The 23,287-nt window shown below is 39.2% G+C and overlaps 1 protein-coding gene and 1 long non-coding RNA gene across 8 annotated transcripts in view; one reads left to right on the top strand and one right to left on the bottom strand.

The window, feature by feature from the left end:
* The window catches only part of LOC144693108 (uncharacterized), a 90,170-nt gene that overhangs the window by 9,059 nt on the left and 57,824 nt on the right, over positions 1–23,287 (top strand). For both annotated transcript variants that reach the window (XR_013579469.1, XR_013579471.1), the window contains exon 3: positions 6,108–6,245. This is a non-coding gene — a long non-coding RNA (uncharacterized LOC144693108). The remainder of the gene's footprint in view (positions 1–6,107; positions 6,246–23,287) is intronic.
* Positions 1–23,287, bottom strand: part of cep170ba (centrosomal protein 170Ba) — a 77,322-nt gene that overhangs the window by 3,689 nt on the left and 50,346 nt on the right. For 3 of the 6 annotated variants that reach the window (XM_078562509.1, XM_078562510.1, XM_078562511.1), the window contains exons 13-19: positions 21,390–21,606; positions 13,231–13,363; positions 11,204–11,242; positions 10,947–11,087; positions 4,790–4,878; positions 3,740–3,833; positions 393–444 (exon numbers count right to left, since the gene is read on the bottom strand). In XM_078562509.1, coding sequence (XP_078418635.1) covers positions 393–444; positions 3,740–3,833; positions 4,790–4,878; positions 10,947–11,087; positions 11,204–11,242; positions 13,231–13,363; positions 21,390–21,606 — 765 coding nt within the window. Of the gene's footprint in view, positions 1–392; positions 445–3,739; positions 3,834–4,789; positions 4,879–10,767; positions 11,088–11,203; positions 11,243–13,230; positions 13,364–21,389; positions 21,607–23,287 lie in introns of those variants that run through there. The other 3 variants (XM_078562512.1, XM_078562513.1, XM_078562514.1) reach the window with 3 other exon arrangements.

Here is a 23,287-nt window from a genome sequence, read left to right as displayed (position 1 = left end):
AAAAACTCTAGCAGGTCTGGCAGCATCTGCGGAGAGGAACATCTTTTGGCTATCTCCACCTATCACTGGCCCTCTATCCAGCTCTACCACACACCCCCCCCACCTCCCGCCACCCTTTAAACCAGCTTATATTTCACCTCTTTTCTATTTTTACTTAGTTATGTTGAAGAGTCATACGGACTCGAAACGTTAACTGTGTTCCCCTCAGCAGATGCTGCTGAATTTTTTCAGGTATTTTAAAAAAATTATATTTTGGTTTTTTTTTGACTTTTTAATTTAGCTTCCAAACTAATTAAGTAACTTTTTTTACCATGAATGTCAGTTGGTGGAAGAAAATCAGTTAAAATAGCAAACCATCAATTACATCAAGAACATCAATTGATATTACTAACCATCTAATTGTTTCTGAACTCTTCTCAAGTCTTTAAAAATTGAGGATATTTCCTAGAATAGAAAACCAAGTTAGCAATCAGAACATTTTTTGTTAGAGATACTTTAATGATACTTTTGAATTGGGATTCGGATAGGATATCAAAAATTTTTTTTTAAGGGGGAATCACACATTGTAATCTACATTCCAATTGTATAGGTTATAAAGTTGGGTCAGTATTGTTTCTGACACAAGGAAGCCTTTACAATGCATTTTTGAAACATAGAGATGTATGGTTAATGTATTTAACGATTAAAATAAATCCTAAAAAAAAGTGTGTGCCTCGTTCTTTTAACTAACAATCCTAATGAGCAAAGAAGAAATGACAACAGTAGAAGTCAAGAGGGATATTACAAGTTAGGACAGAAAGAAATTAGATAGAATCATACAATGGTTACTGCACAGGAGATGATTCCTTATTCTTACTACCAAAGTGAATAACCTCACACTTCCCCACATTATACTCCATTTTCACTTTGTTGCTCAATTAACCTATCTATATCTCTTTACAGTCTCCTCTTGAAGTCTATCACTACCCTCCTCAGTTTCCTATACCTCCAAGGTTTATGTCATCTGCAAATTTTGAAATTGTACCGTGTACACCCAAGTCCAAGTCATTGATATAGATCACAAGAAGCAGTGATCCTAACACAAACCCTGGGGGAGCACCACTGTACACCTTCACCCTGCCCGTGAACAACCGTTCACTATTGTTTCCTGCCATTATCTAACTTTGGTTCCATGCTGCCACTCCCTTTTGCTGAAGAAGAGAGACTTTTTTGGTGAAGCTTTTCGTCTTGCACTCATCAGGACAATTTGCAAGAAAATACCAATGCCAGGGGAAACATATTTATACTGTATAAGAAGAGAGTGCTGATTGATTCATAGAGGCATTGCCATGGAGAATGCAGCAGTTAATGATGACTGACAGTGAACAGCCAAGCATTGTTTGAAATTTAAACCAGACAGCTTGACTCTTGATTGGTCAAGACATTGCCCTGGGGAATGAACTAGCAAATGGCTGTCACTTATTTTGTTTAGCTGAAACAGGCACAATGTGTACACACATTCTTTTTGTCTGCATAGAGCAGGGCCCTGTGTATTAATATATGTAACTTGCAGTCCACGTAAATGCGCCACATTGCGAGCCCGACAATCAAATTGGTTGTCAGCATAATTCTTAGCCACTGAGGATTATTTAGCAAATGTTATCCAATCGTGGAATCACATCTAATGTTGGACACTGTGTTTTGAGTTTTGCAAGCACGGGCTGGTTGGGTATGGTCCACACCTTGCCCATTGTGAACAGCGGAAGGGATGCTGTTTGATATGATCCACCAGTCTTTGGGACATACAGCCTAAATACCTAGCATCACATTGGCATTGAAATTCATACACCATATTACTCATTTGTGTGATAGGCAGGAAGTCTTTTTGGCTTGACGGCAGCATCCTGTTAGTGGTGTATACCACTCATGTTCCTACTGCTACATTCTCCATGGCAACGCCTCTACCAATCAATCTGCACTCTCTTCTTATACAGCATAAATATATTGTTTCCCCTGACATTGGTATTTTCTTGCTGATGAGTGCAAGCCTAAAAGCTTTGACAAAAAATCTCTTTTTTGCAACAATACTCAAGTTCTGTCCTACCAAATGACTGTTTTCCCTTTTATTTCACAGGCTTCAATGTTGCTGACGAGCCTTTATGTGGCACTTCATCAAATACACTTTGGAAGTTCATGTATTCACATCAGCAGCATTACCCCCATCAGTCTTCTCAGTTAGCTCATCAAAAACTGGACAAACTGGTTAAATGTGAGGTGAAAACTATGGGTCCAGATGAATTGGATCCTTTGATAATCAAGGAAACTAGGGGGGGAGGATATAACAGAGGGAGAAGTATCATATTTGGAACAGAACACTGCATAAACTAATTGGGCTGAATAGCTTTTTTTTGCTGCAGATTTTACATAATTCAGTGTAACAACAATATCTGTAAATTGAGCTGACAAAACAGTTTCAGTATTTTTATTAACCATTCTACCTTCAGTAATTGTTAAAATATTTATTCTAAAGGAAGTAATACCCTGACCATTATGACATTACAAGAGGTGGTGGCATAGTGGTAATGCCGCTGGACTAATGATCCAGAGGCCCAGGCTAATACCCTGGGGATAGGGGATCAAATCCCACTATGGCAGCTGGTGGAATTTGAATTCAATTAATAAAATCTGGAATTGAAAGCTAGTCTCAGTAATGGTGACTATAAAGCTATCATCAATTGTCGTAAAAACCCATCTGGTTTGCTTCCTTCCTTTAGGGCCTTACCTGGTCGGGCCTACATGTGACTCCAGACCCACTGCAATGTGGTTGACTCTTAAGTGCCCTCTGAAATGGCCCAGAAAGCCAATCAGGGATGGGCAACACATGCTGGCCTTGCCAGTGATGCCCACATCCCATGAAAGAAGAAAGGAAATAAATAAATAGCCTAATGCAATGTGGAATCTGCTCACATTAATAATTAAGAAGCGAAAGAAATATTTAATCTTATAAACTAGTATTTTCACAAATAATTGTTTAAATTAATTTACCTAGCTTATTTACCTTTTCCTGTAACATTCCCATCATGTTTAGTTATTTTTGCCATTCCTTTTATATATGATATTCAAATGTAAATTCTAGTGTATAAAAAGTAAAAATGGCCATTTCTATCTCCGATTTCTTTAAAAACAGACAACCAGTGTGAGAGAGCAAGTGCCCATTAATCACTGATATCTTTTTACTGATTTTAATAAATATACATTCGGAGCTCCCCTGATAGTTTGTTGATTAAAGCAGCAAGCAACTGCATCCTACAGAACAGAAAGGCCACAGATTTGTTCACTGTTTTGTGCTCAAGTCAGCTAATCTCAGCCACAGTGAATGTGAGGATGTTGGCTAAGGGAATGGAACACAGATGCTAGATGTCAGTTGAGGAAAGGGTCAAGTCCAGCTATGACAGCATTGAAACTAGTTATCTAAACTGACAAATGATTAATGAACATTTGGGTCATGTATCACAGGTGGCTGGCACCAATGGAGTAATGAGAAGAAGTCAGCATCTTCACAAGAGCAGGAAGGCACAGGCAGGAAGTAATAGGGAACATATGCGGTATTAGAAAATGAGGTTGGAACCCAGATAATGAAAAGGTTTGCAACTCTGACATGGACCAAAATCTTGCTTCAGCTATTCCCCTGCATAGTTTATAAGCATAAAATAGACACAAACAAAGGTAAAAACAGAAAGTTACATTTTAGTAAGATTACCTTATTTGATGTTTTGAGAATTGGCACTTCATTTTCAGAATTTATTTTGGCCTCAATTTCGTCCCAATTTCTCTCCTTGTTTTGGAACAGAAGTCTAAAAGCAAACAACAGAAGTACCTTTTACATGAGACAATAATAATACCATATTTAGATCTTTACAAATCAACATTTACATAATAAGTTATTGCACGCCAGTACTAAAAAGTGTCCCATCATAAAACGTCATTCAAGTGAACGTGCAAAGTAATTTAACAAACTGGTCCAGCAGTGGATCAAAAAATCTGGAGTTTAGACTAGGCTGGCATCCATTAACCACAATGGAAAAGAAAATTGTACAGGGCTGCAATTGAAGTCAAATTGCACCTTTCTAATCTTAACCTTATTAGAACCAACCACAAGCGGGCAATGAGAAAATTTGCCCACTTCAGTCTGGTCTGCAGAGAGGCAAGAACTGATAGAGAGAAAAACCATATTCTGCTTCACTCAGTGCCTGTCCCAACACTGACAGGACATGGAAATGATTGAGGTTTGGAAAACAGGAAAAGATGCAAAACATGTAAATTAAGTATCTAAAGAGATTGCAATAACTCTACTTGAAAAAGTGACATTTAAATGCGTGCCAATGAGGGAACATAGTACAGTTTCTTTTATTAAGCATGTGAATTACTGAACTACCAGACACAGTATCATATGGATTCTTCTTACAGTACGTAAGCTTCAGGAACTCACAATGTAACTTTATAAGGGCATAACAATCACAACAATTGAAGAACAGCCCATTGTTAATGGCTTGTAGAACAACTTTCCATCTTCTCAATTTTCTATCATAAGTTAGAAGTACATTAAAAAACTGCACTCATGAGCCATGCGCACAGGGTAATGACTGCTTCATCCAGTCTAAACTCAATACTACCTACAAGATTATGCTTTGTCATCAAGTTATGGAGAACTTGAGTATAGTTATCAACAACTATATAAAACAACTTAAAAAAACTTAATATTCCTGATCATAAATGATAAAATCACCAAACATGGCAGTAATTTACTCACTTTATCTTTGCTGCAGTTTGCTCCATATTTTCTCGTATGAACTGTGACAGCTGGGATACTGAGTTCCACATCAAGTTATCTAGCATGACCTAAAATGTAACACATGCTCAGTATGTCTTAAACTAAAACATTCAATATTAGTTAAATAATTGAGAGAAAAAAATATTGCAGTTACCAAGAACTATAAGTTTGTTAGGGGTTTTATGTATTCAGAATAGCTTCTTAAAACACTGTGTAGCTTTCATGATATCTAACAAGGATATTACAGGGACAGATTCAACCATAAATGTACAGTTAACACCGACAACTGTATGTATGAGGGCTAGCTCAAGATAAAACACATAGCATTCTGCACCCTATAGATGTTTTACAGGTTCCATGGGCAGCATTTTCCAATTGGCGAGCGGGGGCGTAAAATGACGCTCAGTGACGTCGGGTGGGTGTCCCGGCGTCACCACGCATCATTTAGATTGTCAGTTCAGCGGGCGTGCAGCCAACTTGGCTGTGTGCCCGCTGAACTGTCAAAGGCCTGTTAAAAACTAATTAACTCAATTTAATGAGCTGCCCGTCCAACCTTAAGGTTGGTGGGCAGGCGAAGAGCCCAGGCAGCCTTTGCATTTTTCATGAAACCTCATCCACGGGCAGGATGAGGTTTCATGAACTGTTTTAAAACCTAATAAAAATGTATACATTTATTCTTTGACATGTCCCAGCTCATGTGATAGTGTCACATGAGGGGACATGTTTTAAAAGTTTAAAAATCCTTTATTTAAAAGTTTAAGACTGATACAAATCTGCCTCAGGGAGATCTCTGCGCTCTTTCACGCACATGCACGAAAGAGTGCAGGGAACCACTCAGGGAATCCTCCCCTCCCGCCCACACAGGGAGTGCATAGCGCTTCCAGGCGCACGTCACAATGGGCAGGCCTTAATTGGCCTGCCCACATAAAATGATGGCGTGGCTCCGATTGGCGGTGCTGATTGGGTTCGCGCCTGCCCCCGCACAACCCGCCGGACGGGAGGAAGTTTCCAGCCCATATCTTCTCTAAGAGAAATGGGCTGGAGCGACTGTGGCCAGTCATACAAATGACTGCCTACATTTTGGTCTCGCTTCCGCATTCTAAAAAGCAGTTCACAAAGTGACAATCAGCACGGCACACCTCACAATCTCTGTAGAACCCAGGCCTGTGCCAGCAGGGCCTGATTACTGAAGTACATGCCCTTTCTACAATGCACATGCTAGCATAACCACTAGCTGTAATATGCATTTTTTCTCACAACAGATGGGGAAACATATGACTTTTGGGGGTATGTCAAGAATGGACTCCACCTTGAACTCAAAAGATACCAGAAAGTGTGCAACTGCTTCCCGACAGCTTATACAACTAGAGCAGAATGGAATGACAAATTATTGACTCCTCAACAACCCTCAATGAGCAGCAACACTGCCTCGCAGGTAGGCAGAATCCTTGATATCCCCCTGACTCAGCCAAACCTCTGGGATTCTTCAAGTTATAGACACCCTATAAAATAATCAGTTCCCAGTAAATGTGCAACCAAAAGCAATAACCTTAAATGCGTTCACCTGAATGTAGTGTGTCAAAATATAATTAAGTAACCCCCTACAATCTCTCTCTCAGAAGTTTGAGGAACTAATTCAAAATCTGTAAAAATGTCATTTGAAAATAGTTAACTTCTAATGTTCTTTTTAAATCTTGTAGTACAGATGTGCTTTAGAGTCTGGGTTCTGTTTGTAAGCCCTTTTTATGCTTTGCACTAGCACTAAATGCTTGACCATTTCCAAGAACAGAGGATTAATTCTTACCAATTTATTTGTTCTTAATACTTCTCAACCAAAGAGACGGGAACTTAACTGTAGTTTGATGATATATAGGTGGTGTTAAACTCTATCTTCAAAATGCCTCAGAAGGTGGTGGAGGCGAGGCAGGGTCATTGAATATTTTTAAAGGCAGAGGTAGATAGGTTCTTGTTAGGCAAGGGAATCAAAGGTCATCAGGGTTAGATGGGAACGTGGAAATCAAAACACAAGGAGGTCAGCAATGATCTTACTGAATGGCAGAGCAGGCTCAAGGGGCCGAATAGTCTACTCCTGTTCCTAATGTTCTTATATCTTAGTCTCTCAAGAAGTATGCAACTACAAAAAGTCTAAAGACTAATAGTTTTAGTCATGAAGGATATTTTAAAATTAGGAATACCACCATGTAGTTGAACATAATTAACATTTAGTCAATCAAATTTGAAGAACTGAAAGGCATATCATTCATGTGGAAGTTCCATAACATACTCTCTTATTTCAATTCCCATATGTCACTGAAGCAAGTGTGCAAATTTGTAATATTGAACAGAAATCTAGAATTAGACATTGACAATCCACATAACATTTCTTAAATAAGTTAATCATTAATATTTTCCATTCTGGCATAGAAATCCTGAAACATTAACTAATGATTAGAAACACCATTAATATTTGATGCACTTTCTTATTGGAATGTAATAAGTGTTGATTATCCAACTCTCTACTATGCAAACAATCACATTCAGGAATGACCTCGTCATTATCATAATCATGTTATGATTCAAATTTTACAATGCTAAGCCCTAATTTGTTGGGATAAAATAGCCATTGAAGTCAGTTTACAACCCAAGGTCATTTGTTGCATTTGGATCCAACTTCCAAAATGGATGATGGGACCCCAGATGACTTGAAACAAAAAATCATGGGCCAGATTTTACTGAAATTAATGATGGTATCTGAACAACATATACCATTATTAATGCTCAAATTGGCAAATAATTTGTGGCGAGGAAGAGCAACCCCATGAATTGCGAATCGCAATGGGTTGCTGGCCGATTTGTGCCGCGCCACCACTAACTTTGTGAAAACTCCCTGTCACGCTTAAATCCCCATGACTTATGAAATTGTTGAATTTTCACATTACGCATTAAGTTTGCCACAGAAAGTCTAGTAATTAAGTCAAGTAATTAACAGATTTTTTATGATATAATCCATGTTAATAAGCACCATCAACCTCTTTTGCCCAGAAAGTAAACAATAAATGTGGAATCTGATTCTTTCAGGTTGTGAATTTTTTTCAAAGGAGCTTTATTTTAAAATGAAAAATTTAACTTCTAACTTTTTGTTTCTTGCTCCATCCCTTTTTTCTCACTCGTAATCTTGGTTTCCCACTTTTCATTTATCATTCTAAACCAAATCTGACATTGAATTCTCACTCTAATTTATCCTTCTTCATAACCCTTCCTCTGCTTATTTCTCAGTCTTTTAATTTTATTGATTAAAGAGAGATACTATTGGTCCCATTGTCACCAAGGTCCCAGATACCCACTGCCCTCAATGCACTGTTGTCAGCTCACAACTCCAGTGACTTTATGTGCAAAACATATTTTTTTAAACAACCTAAACACACAATTTAAGTCCAACTAATGGGGTGCATTGAGATGCCCTGCAAAATCTGGGCCAAGTAGTATTGTGAAGGTTTAGAATAGATGGTAAAGGGATATCAGACAGAAATAAAGTTGTTAAAGTAAATAGGAGAATGGAGACAGAAAAGAAAGCAAGCAGATGTGTAAAAAACATCAATTCAAAATGGTATATCTGGTGTGTATTTTGTATTATTACAATAATAGTTGTTTCTAACATCAAGTAGTTTTTATTTCTATGACCTAGGTTAAAATCCAGACCAGATTTCTGGAACTGAAATATACCCTGCCTATTGCCTATACAGGTCTCTAGTCACTGGAGGCTAGATAGCCTCAATCCAGTTCATCATGACCATAGGCCCATAACAGCAAACTGTCCCTAATTTGGCATTATTTGGTTCTTGGTGACTGCCAGATGGTTGGTGCTACAATTGGAAAACTACGCAGTTGCAGGTGCTGTTCTGAGATTGGGGCTGAGTCAATTTTGTTTTGAATTTGTTCTTGGGATGTGGGTGTCACTGGCAAAGCCAGCATTTATTTCCCATCCCTAATGTGGTGGTGAGCTACCTTCTTGAACTGCTGCAGTCCATGTGGTGTAGGTACACCCACGTTGCTGTTAGGGAGTGAGTTCCAGGATTTTGTCCCAGTGACAGTGATTGCCAGTGCAAAGTAAATATTCAGCCTGCATCTAAGAACACTATACACGGATTAGTGCAGGGTGTTTCATTCCTCTTTAACAACATCCCTCACCTGCTGAGGGCTGAACTTTACACGAAAAAAAAGCATGCAATTTAAATCAAAAACGTCTAAGTGATCACCTTTTTGGTATGGGGTCAGCATTGCATTAATAAAGCTAATTCAGACGCGCAAGTTGCTTTATTATTGCAAGATGTGTTTGTTTTAGAATCAGTGTTAAAAATTAATTTTATATACAGCTCAAGGATCTTTCAATATGTCCTGCATACCATAACTTCATGACGTTAACAGAAAGGGTGAAGGAGGGCAGTGTAATTGATGTTGTGTATATGGACTTTCAAAGACATTTCATAGGTACCACATTATAGAATTGTTAACAAAATTGAAGCCCATGGAGCAAAAGTGGTAGTAGCAGCATGGATACGATACTGGTCAAGGGATTTAAATAGAATGTTACAGTGAATGGCATTTTTCCGGACTGGATGGAGGTATACTCTAGTATTCCCCAGGGTTCAGTACTCAGATCACTGCAGTTCTTGATGTACATTAGATTCTTGGAATTGGTGGTAGAAGGCACTATTTGAAATTTGCAGATAACACTAAATTTGGAAGTATAGTAAACAGAAAGGAAGATAGCAATAGATTTCAAGAGGACACAGGCAGGTTGATGAAATGGGATGACATATGACAGACGAAAAACAATTCAGAGAAGTGTGAAGTGATACATTTTGGTAGGAAGAATGAGGATATTCACTACAAGTTAAATGGTATAATTTGAAAGGGGGTATAACAAGAGAGAAACCTGCACAAATTGTTTTTGTACATAGGTCTTTGAAGGTGGCAGGACAGATTAACAAAGTGGTTAATAAAGCATATGGAATTCTGGGTTTTATAAATAAAGGCAATAAGTATTAAGGCTAGGTTATGTCAAACCTATATAAATTACCAGCTGGAGTGGGGTGTCCAATTTTAAGCACCAAACTTTAGAGGGCATGAAGGCTTTGGAGAGGATACAGAAGAGATCAATTACAACCATAATGCCGGGTTGAGGGGTTACAGTTACATAAGCAAACTGTAGAAACAGAAAATGCTGCAATACTTAGCAGTTCAGGCAGCAACGGCAGAGAGAGAAACAGACCCAAGTTCACTGACCTGAAACATTAACACTGTTTCTCCTTCCACTGATGTTGCCTGACCTGCTGAGTATTTCCAGCATTTTCTGTTTTTATTTCAGAATTCCAGCTTCTGAGGTAATTTGCTTCAGGAGAAGGTAGCCTTTTTTTCCTTAGAGCAGAGAAGGCCAAGAGAAGATTTGATAGAGGTGTTTAAAATCATTAAGAGTTTAGGTTCAGTAAATAAAAGGAAACTATTTCTAATGGCTGAAGAGTCAACAACGAGAGGGAACAGATTTGAAGTGACTAGCAAAAAAAAGATGCCAAGAGAAAAAACCCTTATGCAATGAATGGTTAGGATGTTGGAAAGCGATTCAACTGTAGCTTTCAAAAGGGAATACTTGAAAGAGAAAAAAATGGAGAAAGAGCCAATGAGCGGTACTAACTATATTGTTCTTTGAAAGTACCAGCACAGACTTGATGGGTGAATGGCCTCCTCTGTGCCATACTATTTTTTGATTTGATGATATTGATTTACCTTGTGGAAAATTGTATCATCTGTGTACCTGAATCAGATCTATACACACTAGCATGTACAACTACACTTCATTCTACACTTCTAATGTATTTCATGATTAATTGCATTTGTTTCAATAAAATAGATTGCTGATACGGGTTGTACACATATAACATTTACAAAACATTCAAGGCTTCATGTAATGTACAATTTATCATGACACATTCTCTTGTAATAAACATTATAGTTAGCTTTACAGTGCTGTACAAATTTAGCCCATGGCTATAATAGTTAATATAAATGATGCACCCACACTTCTGAGAAACAAAGGCAACTCATGGCATTTCTCAAATATAAAGAAAACATAGATAACCTCTTCTCTGTTCCAGCTTCTTCTTTTTGAATCTGGATCTTTGCTATCATTCATATTTTGATCCAAATCTTTCTTAATTCCTGAAGATTCTGGGGGAACCTTCTGGAAGTTCAGACTTGCTTCAGGAATGTGCTGCACCAACTAAAAAAATGTTTAAACTACATTTAAAATCTTAGTTTAACAATGTGTATTCTAAGTGTGTAAACATACATAAAATCACACATTCTATAATGAAAGATGAAATCTGAATGATGCACCTGTGATTTATGGGATGTCCGTGATGATGTTTTTGGAATCTGAGTTTAAGAAAAATTAAGTAAGAGATAACAACATGTTATTTGGTGAGAACTTCTATTAAAGCTTAACAATAAAAAGACTCAAAAGGAACCAAAATGTCTCAAAATTTGAAACATACACGCAAAACACAGAGACAGACTATAAAGAAGCTTTAACTCATCAAATAGGAAGAAGTTCACCAGTAAAGCAAACAAGACAAACGTCTAGTAAATAAAAGCCACCCATGTGGTTTTTCACATTCAGGAATTATATAAAAGCAGCCCACACTAAAAATTATTTAATGTTGGCAAAACACTGGCAAATGTTTCGCTATAAATGAACAGATTAAAATGCTTCTGTTTCAGATTTGTTTTGTGGTATGCAGATTCAACTCAACTTCAGTATCAATTTGTTTTTAATGCAAAAAAAAAATCCATAGCTTCTATTTGCAATATATGTACTTGTTTATTTTCCAATGAATAAATGTAAACAGTCTATATTGAGTATTACAAAAAGATAGTGCCACAATGTATTTCAGTGTGAAGTATAACTGATACGTTAGCAGGGTGAAAATTAGTGAACAAGGTTTTGCATAATGTGGGTTTCACTTAATTCTTGATAAAGTTTTGAGAATATGGGCCTGATTTTTGTGCAGTCGAGACGACTCTGGAGCCATTTAAAAATGACGGGCAGGACCCAATTCCAGGATTCCTGGCGCCAGCAATTTTCACCGGTGCAGAATAAGAATGCAAGTAACAAGCCCATACCCTGCACTCCCGACCTGGCCGGCTCCATTACAGGATAGGCATCTCCTAGCCCCCTGCAATTTTCAGGTAGTCAGGCCAGCTTCTCCATAGTCTAGGGTCAGGGACCTTTTGAAAGGTAAGTTCAAAAAGTCTTACCCATGCTCCCCAGCCGCTCCCTATGGCTCCTCATACTCTCCAAGCTAATTTAATGGCAATTCATGTCCCTTCCATGCCCATTCACCCAGTATACACTATGTACATAACTAATCAGCCAGAATGCTTGGCTGAGAACCGAGACCAATTAAAGCATGAATTCAGCACTGATTCTGTTTTGACAAATGAAGCAAACTGTTGACTTTGGTTGAGTGACATCTTTATATGGTCATAATAGGTTGTTCTTTCGGTCATCTCATTTCTCAATGTCTCAATAGTTAGTTGGGCCAGGTTAAGAGGTGTGAAGTGTTTGAAGCCTCTGCTATTGATACTTTAATCAGACACTTTTATAGGGTCGTAGGAACAACTATTCTTTTCCAAAGAACATTTATGAATGGGTGTTTTTTTTCCACTCAGCAATTCCCTCCTTGCCATTGTTATTTTATGGCTCGTTGATTATGTATATAGTTCATGCTAGGTGAATGGGCATGAGTTAGCACGGAGTAATGGAGCCGTGGGGAGTAGCTGGGGGGGCATAAGTTGGTTATGACTTGAAATGAACAGTATGCAGGACCATGGGGAGCAGGTGGTGGTTGAGGGGAGCAGGGGAAGCACTAGAGGACCAAAAAGCTTTTATTACAACTAGCACGAAGTCCCAGAGAACCGAGGCAGGCCTCCTGACCAGCCCACCTCAGTACACGCCCAGCCCTATGGCCATCTAGGATCTGCTCTGGGATTAGCAGGCCTGACTCTATCCTACCTCCACCTCTCTGCAGCAAAAGTGTCATGATTCAGGGCCTTTTCACCCAAGGCAGTTCTGCCAATCTGGGAAATTTCCTGACTAAAACTAACTTCCTCAGTAGTGAAAACCCAGCCCTTTGTATCATGTTTCTGGAAACCTTGTGAAAATACTTCTGCATTTGTGTTTTCCAAATCATTTATCTTCTTCCTAGTTACAAATCTAGCCACTCTCCAATATTGACTATCCTTTAATCATAAAATACAGGCATCTTAATTATTGAAATGGTTTTCATTATGGTTTATATTTTTAATTTATTTATCTGGATCTCTGCTACAGCAAATTGAAAGTAGTTTAAAACTGATCTTACCTCTTCCCTGGCCGAAATTGTGGAGCCAAGGGTTGACGATGATGGTAATGAACTAAAAGAATCTCCATCTCCTGCCACATCATGAATCTCCCTCGCTAGGATTGCCAAATCTTTGGCTAAATCTTGGCTGAGTCTAAAATGCATAATAATGATACTTTATGCTAACAAAAAATTTTAAGTAGACAGCATCTGATTATGAGTCTATTAAGGACAAACAAGAACTTGTATTTGTATTGCACCTTTAACATAATAAAATGTTCCAAGGTGCTTTAATTCACAGGAGCATTATAATATAAAATTTGACACTGAACCACATAAGGAGATGTTAAGTCAGATAGCCAAAAGCTTGATCGAAAAGGCAGGTTTTAAAGAGTATCTTAAAGGAGAAAAGTGAAGTGCAGAGAGGCAAATCTAGAGCTTAGGGCCTAGCATCTGAAGACACGGCCACCAATGGCAGAGTAATAAAATAAGGGATGTTCAAGAGTCCAGAATATATGAGCTCAGATACCTCAGAGGGTTCTGGGGCTGGAGGAGATTACAGAGATAGGGAGGGGCAAGGCTAAGGAGGAATTTGGAAACAAGGATGAAAATTTTAAAATCATGACATTGCTTTACTGGGAGCCAACATAGGTCAGCAAGCACAGGGGTGACAAGAGAACCAACTTAGTGCAGGACAAGACATGGACAGCAGAGTTTTGGATGATCTCAAGTTTATGGAAGGTAGGAGGTGAGAGACCAGCCAGGAGTGCATTTGAGTAGTCAAAGCTAGAGGTAAAAAAAGGCGTAAATGAGGGTTTCAGAAACTTATGAGCTGTAAACTCAGGCAATGTTACAGAGGTGGAAATATGCGGTCTTGCTAATGGCATGAATGCATGATTGGAATCTCATCTCAGGGTCAAATATGATATAAAGATTGTGAACAAACTGTTGTCAGGAAAAGGATGGAGTTGGTAGCTAGGAAATGGAGTTTAGAGCATGGGCTGGGAACAATAAAAGAAGAAAAAGACTTGCATTTTTACAGCATTTCTAATACCACTGGATGTCTCAAAGCACTTTGCAGCCAATGAAGTACTCTTGAAGTGTAGTCACTTATGTACTGTAGGAAATGCAGCAGCCAATATGCTCACACCATCATACTTTGCAATATTTAATTCAGGAAATTTCTGCTCATTCAGTACTGGATGTTGGATAAGTTGTCTAGTAATTTAGCAACAGTGCAGGAGTTGAGAGAGGTGGTGATGAGGTAGAGCTTGATGTCATCAGCATATGTGGAGTCCTAGGAAAGATGGGAATGGATTTGGGAGGTAACAATGCGGTTAAGGATTTAGGAGAGGAAAGAGAGGTTGGACTTAGGTAGTTTGCAAAGATGCTGGGCCAAGGGTTGGTTTTTTGGATGAGGGAGGTGATTACAGCAGATTTAAGGGAGAGGGAGACAATACAGTACTTAAAGAAAAAGCATACAATTACGCAAAGGCAGGTGACAGGTCAGAAGATTGGAAAGAATATAAAGAACAGCAAAGAATGACAAAAAGATTAATAAGGAGGGAAAAATTAAGAGTACGAGAGAAAGCTAGCTAGTAATATAAAAACGGATAGTAAGTTTCTATAGATGTTTAAATAAGAAAAGAGTTAAAGTGAGCATTGGTCCTATAGCAAATGCGTCTGGGGAACTGATTATGGAAAGTAGGGAGACGGTAGATGAATTAATCAGGTATTTTGCTTCGGTCTTCACTATAGAGGACACAAGCAACATCCCAGAAATAGCTGTAAATCAGGAATGGGAGGGAGAACTCAGGGAAAATTACAATCACCAGGGAAGTGGTATTGAGCAAATTGTTGGGGCTGTGGGCTGACAAATCTCCAGGCCCTAAGGTCTTGAAAGAAGTGGCCAGTGAGATAGCTGATGCACTGGTTTTAAATTTTCCAAAGATCCCAAGATTCGGGGAAGGTTCCATTAGATTGGAAAACAGCAAATATAACTCCTTTATTAAAAAAGGGAGACAGAAAGCAAGAAACTATAAGCCAGTTAGCGTAACATCTGTCATAGAGAAAATGTTAGTGAAACTATTATTAAAGCTGTTATAGCAGGTAATCAGGCAGAATCAACATGGTTTTGTAAAAGGGACATCATGTTTAACCAATTTATTGGAGTTCTTTGAAGGAGTCACATGTGTTGTGGATAAAGGGTGGATGTACTGTACTTAGATTTCCAGAAGGCATTTGATAAAGTGCCACATCAAAGGTTATTGCAGAAAACAAAAGATCATGGTGTAGGGGGTAACATATTGGCATGGTTAGAAGATTGGCTAGCTAATAGGAAGCAGGAAGTTGCTAAATGGGTCTTTTTCTGGTTGGCGTGTGTGCCACAGGAATCAGTGCTGGGCGTCAACTTTTTACAATTTATATAAATGACTTGGATGAAGGGACCCAAGGAATGGTTTCCAAATTTTCTAATGACACAAAGATAGGTAGGAAAGTAAATTGTGAAGAGGATGTGATGAGGCTACAAAGTGACATAGATAGGTTAAGTGAGTGGGCAAAGATCTGGCAAAGGGAGTATAATGTGGGAAAATGTGAAATTGTTCAATTTGGCAGGAAGAATAAAAAAGCTTATTATCTAAATGGTGAGAGATTGAGGAGCTCTGAGAATTAGAGGGATCTGGGTGTCCTAGTGCATGAATCACAAGGCTAGTACGTAGGTACAGCAGGTAATTAGGAAAGCAAATAGAATGTTATCGTTTATTGTGAGGGGAATTGATTATAAAAGTAGGGAGGTTATGCTTCAGATGTACAGGACATTGGTGAGACCACATCTGGAGTATTGTGTACAGTACAGTTCCTTATTTAAGGAAAGATGTAAATGCATTAGAAGCAGTTCAGAGAAGGTTTACTGGACCTAATCCCAGGAATGGGCTGGTTGTCTTATGAGGAAAGGCTGGACAGGTTAGAGTTATATCCACTGGAATTTAGATGAGTAAGAGGTGACTTAATTGAAATCTTTAAGATCCTGAGGGGTCTTGACAGGGTGGATGTGAAGATGTGAAGAGGATATTTCTTCTTGTGGGAGAATCTAGAGCTAGGGGTCACTGTTTAAAAATAAGGGATCGCTCATTTAAAACAGAGATGAGGAGAATTTTTTTCTCTGAGGGTTGGGAGTCTTTGGAACTCTCTTCCTCAGAAGGCGGTGGAAGCAGGGTCTTTGGGTAGTTTTAAGGCAGAGCTAGATAAGATTCTTGATTAACAATGGGGTGAAAGGTTATCGGGGATAGGCAGGAATGTGGGGTTGAGGTTACATTCAGATCAGCCATGATCTTATTGAAAGGCGGAGCAGGCGCAGGGAGCCGAGTGGCCTACTCCTTCTCCTAATTCATATGTATGTTCGTACCTGAAGAGAGAGGACTGTTAACAATATCAGCTAATAAGGGGATCAGAAGAGGAAGTTGAGTGGTCAGCTCAGTTTAGTGGGAATGGGGCTGAGGGAGCAGGAGGTGGGTCTCATGGACAAGATAAGCTCAGAGAGTGCATGAGAGTTGACAAGAAAGAAACTTGAGCAAGTGCAGGGCTATTGTAGCGGGAGTACTTTAGAGGGAGTTTGGCCCAGTGGGTTCGCAGAAGGGAGGGATGCGGCAGAAACAGCTGTTCAGATAGGGTCTCAATTTTAGTGACAAAGAAGTCCATGAGCTACTTTCACTTATTGTTGGAGATAAGGGTGGAGGAGACAGGGGAGAAGGATTTAAGATGACAGGTTGCAGTAGAGAAAATAAGCCAGGGATCATCTTTGTGTTCCAGGTGATCTTGGAATGTTGAACAGTTTTAGCAGATGAGAACAGGATCTGATAGTGCTTTATGTGATCCAGCTACATCTGGCAATGGATGGCTAAACCAATTGTCTGCCATATCCTTTCAAGTCCTCATTCATTGTAATTAAAGGAACTGGGATAAGGTCTATAGAAAAGGGAAAATGTCCAGGCTGGAAGAGGGAAAATGTCCAGGCTGAAAGAGAGCAATAGTTTTATTCGGGACTAGGGCATCAAAGGTGGAGATAAAAGTACAGTTGAACAAGTCAGTAGCTGCAGAAATGTTGTGTGAACAGAGGACCAAAGGCTAGACATTTGGGGTTTAAAGTGCTGCTGTAAGTGAACTGGGGATAACTTTTTCCGGGGTGGATACTGAAGGAAGTAGGGTTGAGGCATGGAAGGGGAGGGTGTGGGTGGTGAGTGATTCATGGAAGAGATCAGAGAGGACCGTATCTGTGATTGGTATGTTGGGACTAGCAAGACCACTTGAGATTGCAAGGCCAAGGGAGTGACCTTGAATATGAGTTGGGGAGTTTACATGGAGGGAGAGATTTAGGGCGGATAAGAGGGCAGTGAGCTCAGAGGAGAGAGATTGAGGTTGCAATCACCAAGGGTGAGAAGCCATTTGGTGTGGAGGCTGAAGGAGGAAAGCAGTGAAGATACCCTGGTGAGATACCGTACTTGAGAGAACAAGATGGGATGCTCAAAGGAGGAGAAGGAAGTGCCAGAGGAGTAACGACTCAGGTTAACGTGACATTTGGTGATAACAGCTATGTAATCACCCTGACAGACTTCATGGGGAAAGTGGAGGAATATATAGCCAGGTGGGGAGGTTTCATTAAGGGGAAAGGTGTCATCACCCCTCAGCCAGATTTCCATTAAGGCCATGATGTTGATGCAATCATCACAATAAGTTCATGGATGGTAAGGGCCTTGTTCATGAGTGAATACATATTCTGAAGGGAGATATGGAGTGGGGCAGTGTGACTGATCCACTAGCAAAGTCCACGGGGTCAGCAGAGGGTTGAGTTGGACAGAAAGGAGATTGGTGCCGTGTGGGAAGGTTGACAAGAGAGAGAGTGGGATGGGAAAATTAGGGTCGTAGATCAGAATGAGACAGTGCCGAGTGCCCCGACGAACCCGTCAGAGGATGCTGGAAGGGGCACAGGGGGAAGCTGGAGGCTTATTTGAGGGAGTTAAGCCTGGGACTGCAGCATGAGAACAGGAAGATAAAGAAGTACTAAAGGGTTGGGGTAGGGAAATGGAGGGCAGAGCACCAGAGATTGAAGTAGTAAAAGGAGGCATGACAATAGGAGAGGTCTCGGTGGGGTAAAGAATAAGAGAGAGGGAAAATGGAAAGAGAGTGATGGGCTCAGGTCCTGACCAGCCGCCAAAACTTGTCAAAATATTACTCTAAATTGTTAACTCCCAAGGTAAATTAGCATAACCAAATTGCGACTGGCACTTGTTTAAATCAGATTCCGGGGGTTCAGTTTCCATGAGCTGGCTCCCAGCGTTTACATTATTAAATCCAGATTAATTCTTCCAGCAGCAAAATCAGTTTTGTGTTGTCTTACAACTCTGACACTGGTATAAGGTATTTAGATTTATTGATGTAAACAGTGGGAACTGTTCACAATTTTGGTCCCCTGGAATCCAAACAAAGAAAGCTCCAGTATGAAAGCAACAACAGGCTTATAGCCAGGATGTCTTCCAAATATTTCAAAACTCAAAATGCTCTCTCTAGATGTAGCCCAAGCTTGGAAGTCTAAAATCAGATTTAGTATTGTCCCATTATTTTTTTAAAGTGGACATAAGCAGATAACGATGCTTGCATTTCTATTGTGGCTTTAAGTTAGAAGGTACTTCAGTACAAGGAAAAATGGATACTGAGTCAAGTATGAGAAACCTTGACTAAAGAGATTGGTTTTCCGGGAGGCTCTTAAAGGATATGAACTAGGTGTAGAGGGAGAGAGATTTAAGGTGGGCAGGGGGCGGGGGGGGAATTTCAGAGCATAGAGCCCAAGGAGATTGAAGGCATGGATGCCAATGGTGGGGTGAAAAGAAGCAGTGATGCACAAGAAGCCACATTGGCAGGAACAGAGAGTTCTAGGAATGTTATAGAGCAAGAGGAGGCTACAGTAATAGGGAGGCTTTTCTGTTTTGTCACCATGTTACAAAGTATGCAGCCAGGCTTAAGCCTGATGCAGCACAAAATGGTTTAGATTTTTGAAACAATGCCAAGACTATAGTCATTTGAAATTCAGCTGTTCTACTACTAGAACTTCTTGTTTCCCCTATTTCATAAAACGGTCAGCAATATTGATTGAGTGACATCACATTGTGGCAGGTTAAATTTTCCTGTGGTTAACTATAATATCGATAAACATCATTTAGTCATTTATTAAACTGTATTGTCAGTCATGTACTATATTAGTTTCAGAAATCAGGTTATAATTGACATCTGAGCCCAGAAATTAGATTACATGATCACGATAAGAACGAGAAAATCACTATATACAGGTTTTTCAAGTACAGAATTTAGACCAACATGACTGATTATTATTTTTCACACTTTATAAAGGCCGTCTTATTAATGGAACAATTTTTATGTTTAATTTTAAGAACATATATAGCATCTTCAAAATGCATCCGACAATGGATTAACTGATACTAATTATACTTTAGTGGATATCGCTCATCAGAAGATCCTTGAAAAGGGATTTATATTCCATTAACTTGCAATATTGCTGCTTGCATGGAAAACCCACTTATGAGATATTAGGGGTCGTCATAGTGCAACCGCTACATACAAGCATAATGCTAATAAATTTATCCCATTTGACTATATTGTGTCTCTCTTTGGCTGTCACAGGAGATCCCTAAAGAACGGAAAATCCAATGGGCAGAGGTGAAAACTTGTGACAATTGGCTGTGAAACAGATTTCATCATCTGTTATGTTTGAATATCTGGTGGCTTTTAGTTATCAAAACTATAGGTGAATATACTGAATTCTTACTGAAAGTATGAATAATGTCAAATAAATATTTAAGATCAAAAGATATATATCACCTGTGATCTACAATACTTATTGAAATCATTTGAAAAGCAGGCACATAAAGTGCGTTTATTACTACTCACTAACTGATGTCAGTAGGCAAGTCTAAAGTGGCTAAAACCAGGAGACATTAGAACAAAGCTTATTCTCCACTGATGTCACAAACCAGAGGGCTATATGATAAAGATGATTTTTTTCCCCCTTTTACAAACATATTTTAAACTACATTGATTACTAGTGTTCTTCACCCTCTACAGAGAAAGCCTGCATCAGTTTCAAAGCGACCTTAATCAGGGAAAAGAATCTGACCCACCATTGTGGTTGAATTTCATTCAAGAGCTCTGTAACTCTTTACATGGCAAGTTTCATCCGGGCTCAGCTGACCTACAAAAGTGAGAATACGCCACAAGAGAAAGAGATAGACAGTGCTCCATTCCAAAATTAAAGTATTAGTGACAAAACTAGAAAAGATATGTATGGTCTGCTTTCCTAATGAGACTCTCAATGGGAGACACATTTTAAGGGTAGGAATACTTTTTGTTCAAAGTAATCCCCTAACATAGAATATAATAAACTTAATTTAAATCACTTACATAGAGAGAACTGTCATGTCTGAATGGTACCAATAAAATAGCAACGATCATAACTTCAAATAGGCATGAGAATCAAGAACCATGAGACCCCTAAGAAACCACTCTATTGACCAGTACAGGCAAAGTAACTATCAGGCATATTCAAAATTACAACCTTTGGTATTTATAACAGAGTTGTTCCAGGATATATCTTTTGTAACTGACACTGCCACAAAGGCCTTGCATTTAAGGGAGAGCAATCAAATTGTTCAAAAAATTATTTATTATTTTCTTCTATAAAAGGAACATTTTAAACAATGAGTACCCAACTTAGCCTTTCCTTGCCCTTGAAGTAGTTATGGACTCTTAAGTACATATGGCTATATTGGTACTCCGTGTGTTCCTACTATTATTTACAATTCCTGAGGTTGAGCTCCTGGTATTAGCCTTGTTACTGGGGGATAGGTCAAGGAGCTCAACATTTTCTCAAAGAGGGAGATATCAGGGAGCAAGGCACTCTGTGCATCTTTTAGCAGCTGAATCAACAACAATGTTAGCAGCAAGTTGAGAACAGGTCGTTAGCCAGTGGTCTTGACTTCAGTATGTTGCGTGATAATGACCAAGATGAAAAAGAGCAGGAAAAGCACATCTAGTATGAAATCAAAATTATCTGCTTTACTGCTTGCTTTTCAGTTTTACTATCGATGGTACAAAGTACAATTCTACAATACCTTGCAATTTCTGCGCTGTGTGTAGTCCAGTTTTCATACGGATCTTCATCATCATCCACATTTTGTCTTGTTCTTCCTGAACTGGAAGACTGGGCTCTACTGCTGTGTGTGGCTGTTGAAGCATGTAAGCGGTTGTGTTTAGGAGAGGTGTGATTTGAATTATACTCCTCCTCTGAAGTAGAAGTGTAATCTGAAGTTTGTTGTCTCCATCTCGAGTCTTGTAAAAGAATTAGTTTCAAACAAAGAGAAAGGTAATAAAGGAATAACAGCAAAAGATAGAACAACCCAAGGTTTAAGACAAAGTACGTGATTCCTACAAAGGGAGATTGCTCAGAACCTTGGAGCAAAGGTCACTGCTCCGTCAGGAGTTGAGTTCTGACCTTCTATAAAAGATGAAGTAATTATGCTTCTCTCTGAATGTTCTGTAAAATGAATTTTCCCATTCAGAAACATGAGGTATGCCTCGACTTGTGAAAGAAGCCTGAACCCCTGGCCTTAGAAACAGAAGTCTGCTGCATCTGCAAAAAGATTAATCTGGCTATTTTTTCTAACATGCTGAAAAGCTAGGAACAGTTTAGGTCCAAAGAACACAGGAACATAAGAAATAAGTGCAGGTGTAAACGATAAAGCCCACCATTCGGATCATGGTTGATCTGGTCATGGCTTCAGCTCCACTTTCCTACCTGTTCCCAGTGACCCGTGACCCCCACTATAGTTCAAGATTGCAAAGATATTTACAAGTCCATGTACACAGATCAGTAAACCTAAAAGACTTACAAAAATAATCAAAAAAGCTAACTGAATGTTACCGATTATAACTAGAGGGTTAGAATATAATAGTGAAGTAATTTTTGCTACATCTATCCAAAGCTTTGGCTAGCCCACATCTAAAGTACCTTTTACAGTTCTGGGCATTGCCCATTAGAAAGGTTATGCCAGCTCTGGAAGTTGTGCAGTACAGATTCACCAGAATGTTCCCAGGGCTCCAAGGGGTTAGCTTATGAGGAGAAATTACATAAATGAGGTTTGTATTTCCTAGATATAGAAGGCGAAGGGATTTGGTTGAGGTTTCTAAGAATTTGAAATGAATTGATAGGGTTGAGAGAAACATTTTCTGCTGATAAGGGGAGTCAATGACAAGGGAACATGTCTTTAAAGTCAGAGCGAAGCCATTCTGGAGAGAAGTTAGGAAACACTTCTTCACGCAAAGGAAGGTCAAGTGTGGAATTCTCTTGCCCAAGAAGCAATAGCTGCCAGCTCAATTAACAACTTTAGGTTTCAGACTGACACATTTTTGTTCATCATAGATATCAAGGGATAGGGAGCCAAGCAGGAGGATGGAGTTAGGATAATCAACCATGATCTAACTGAATGGCAGAACAGGCTTGAAGGTTTGAATGATCTAGTTCAGTTGCTATGTTCCAATAAGCTAGAATTTCACTGCCACATGCCAGGTATCTGCCAAACCTGAGGACAAATCATCACAATGACATTCATAGAATTATAGAATAGCACAACACAGAAGGCGGTCATTTGATCCATCAAGTTTCTGCTGGCTCTTTCAAACAGCAATCCGGTTTGTCCCAATCCTCCGCTCTTTCTCTATACCCTTGCAATATTTGCACCTTCAAGTTTTTATCTAATTCCCTCTGATAGGATGCTGAATACAAATTCAATAGTAGCTATCAGGCAGTGCATTTCAAAATCCTCACTACCTGTCGAGTAAAAAACATTTTCCCCATTGTTGTCTCTGGTTCTTTTGCCAATCACTTTAAAATCGGTGTCCACTCTGAAACACTTCTATCAAATCTCCTCTTAGCCTTTTCTGTTACAAGGAAAATAGCCCAGTTTCTCCAATCTACCCACCTAACTGTAATCCCTAGAACTATTCTATTAAA

Source organism: Cetorhinus maximus, chromosome 18 (assembly GCF_964194155.1).
Source record: "Cetorhinus maximus chromosome 18, sCetMax3.hap1.1, whole genome shotgun sequence".
NCBI classification, from domain to species: Eukaryota; Metazoa; Chordata; class Chondrichthyes; order Lamniformes; family Cetorhinidae; genus Cetorhinus; species Cetorhinus maximus.
Note: the sequence above shows the minus strand (reverse complement) of the source record. Positions and strands in the feature narration are given on the sequence as shown.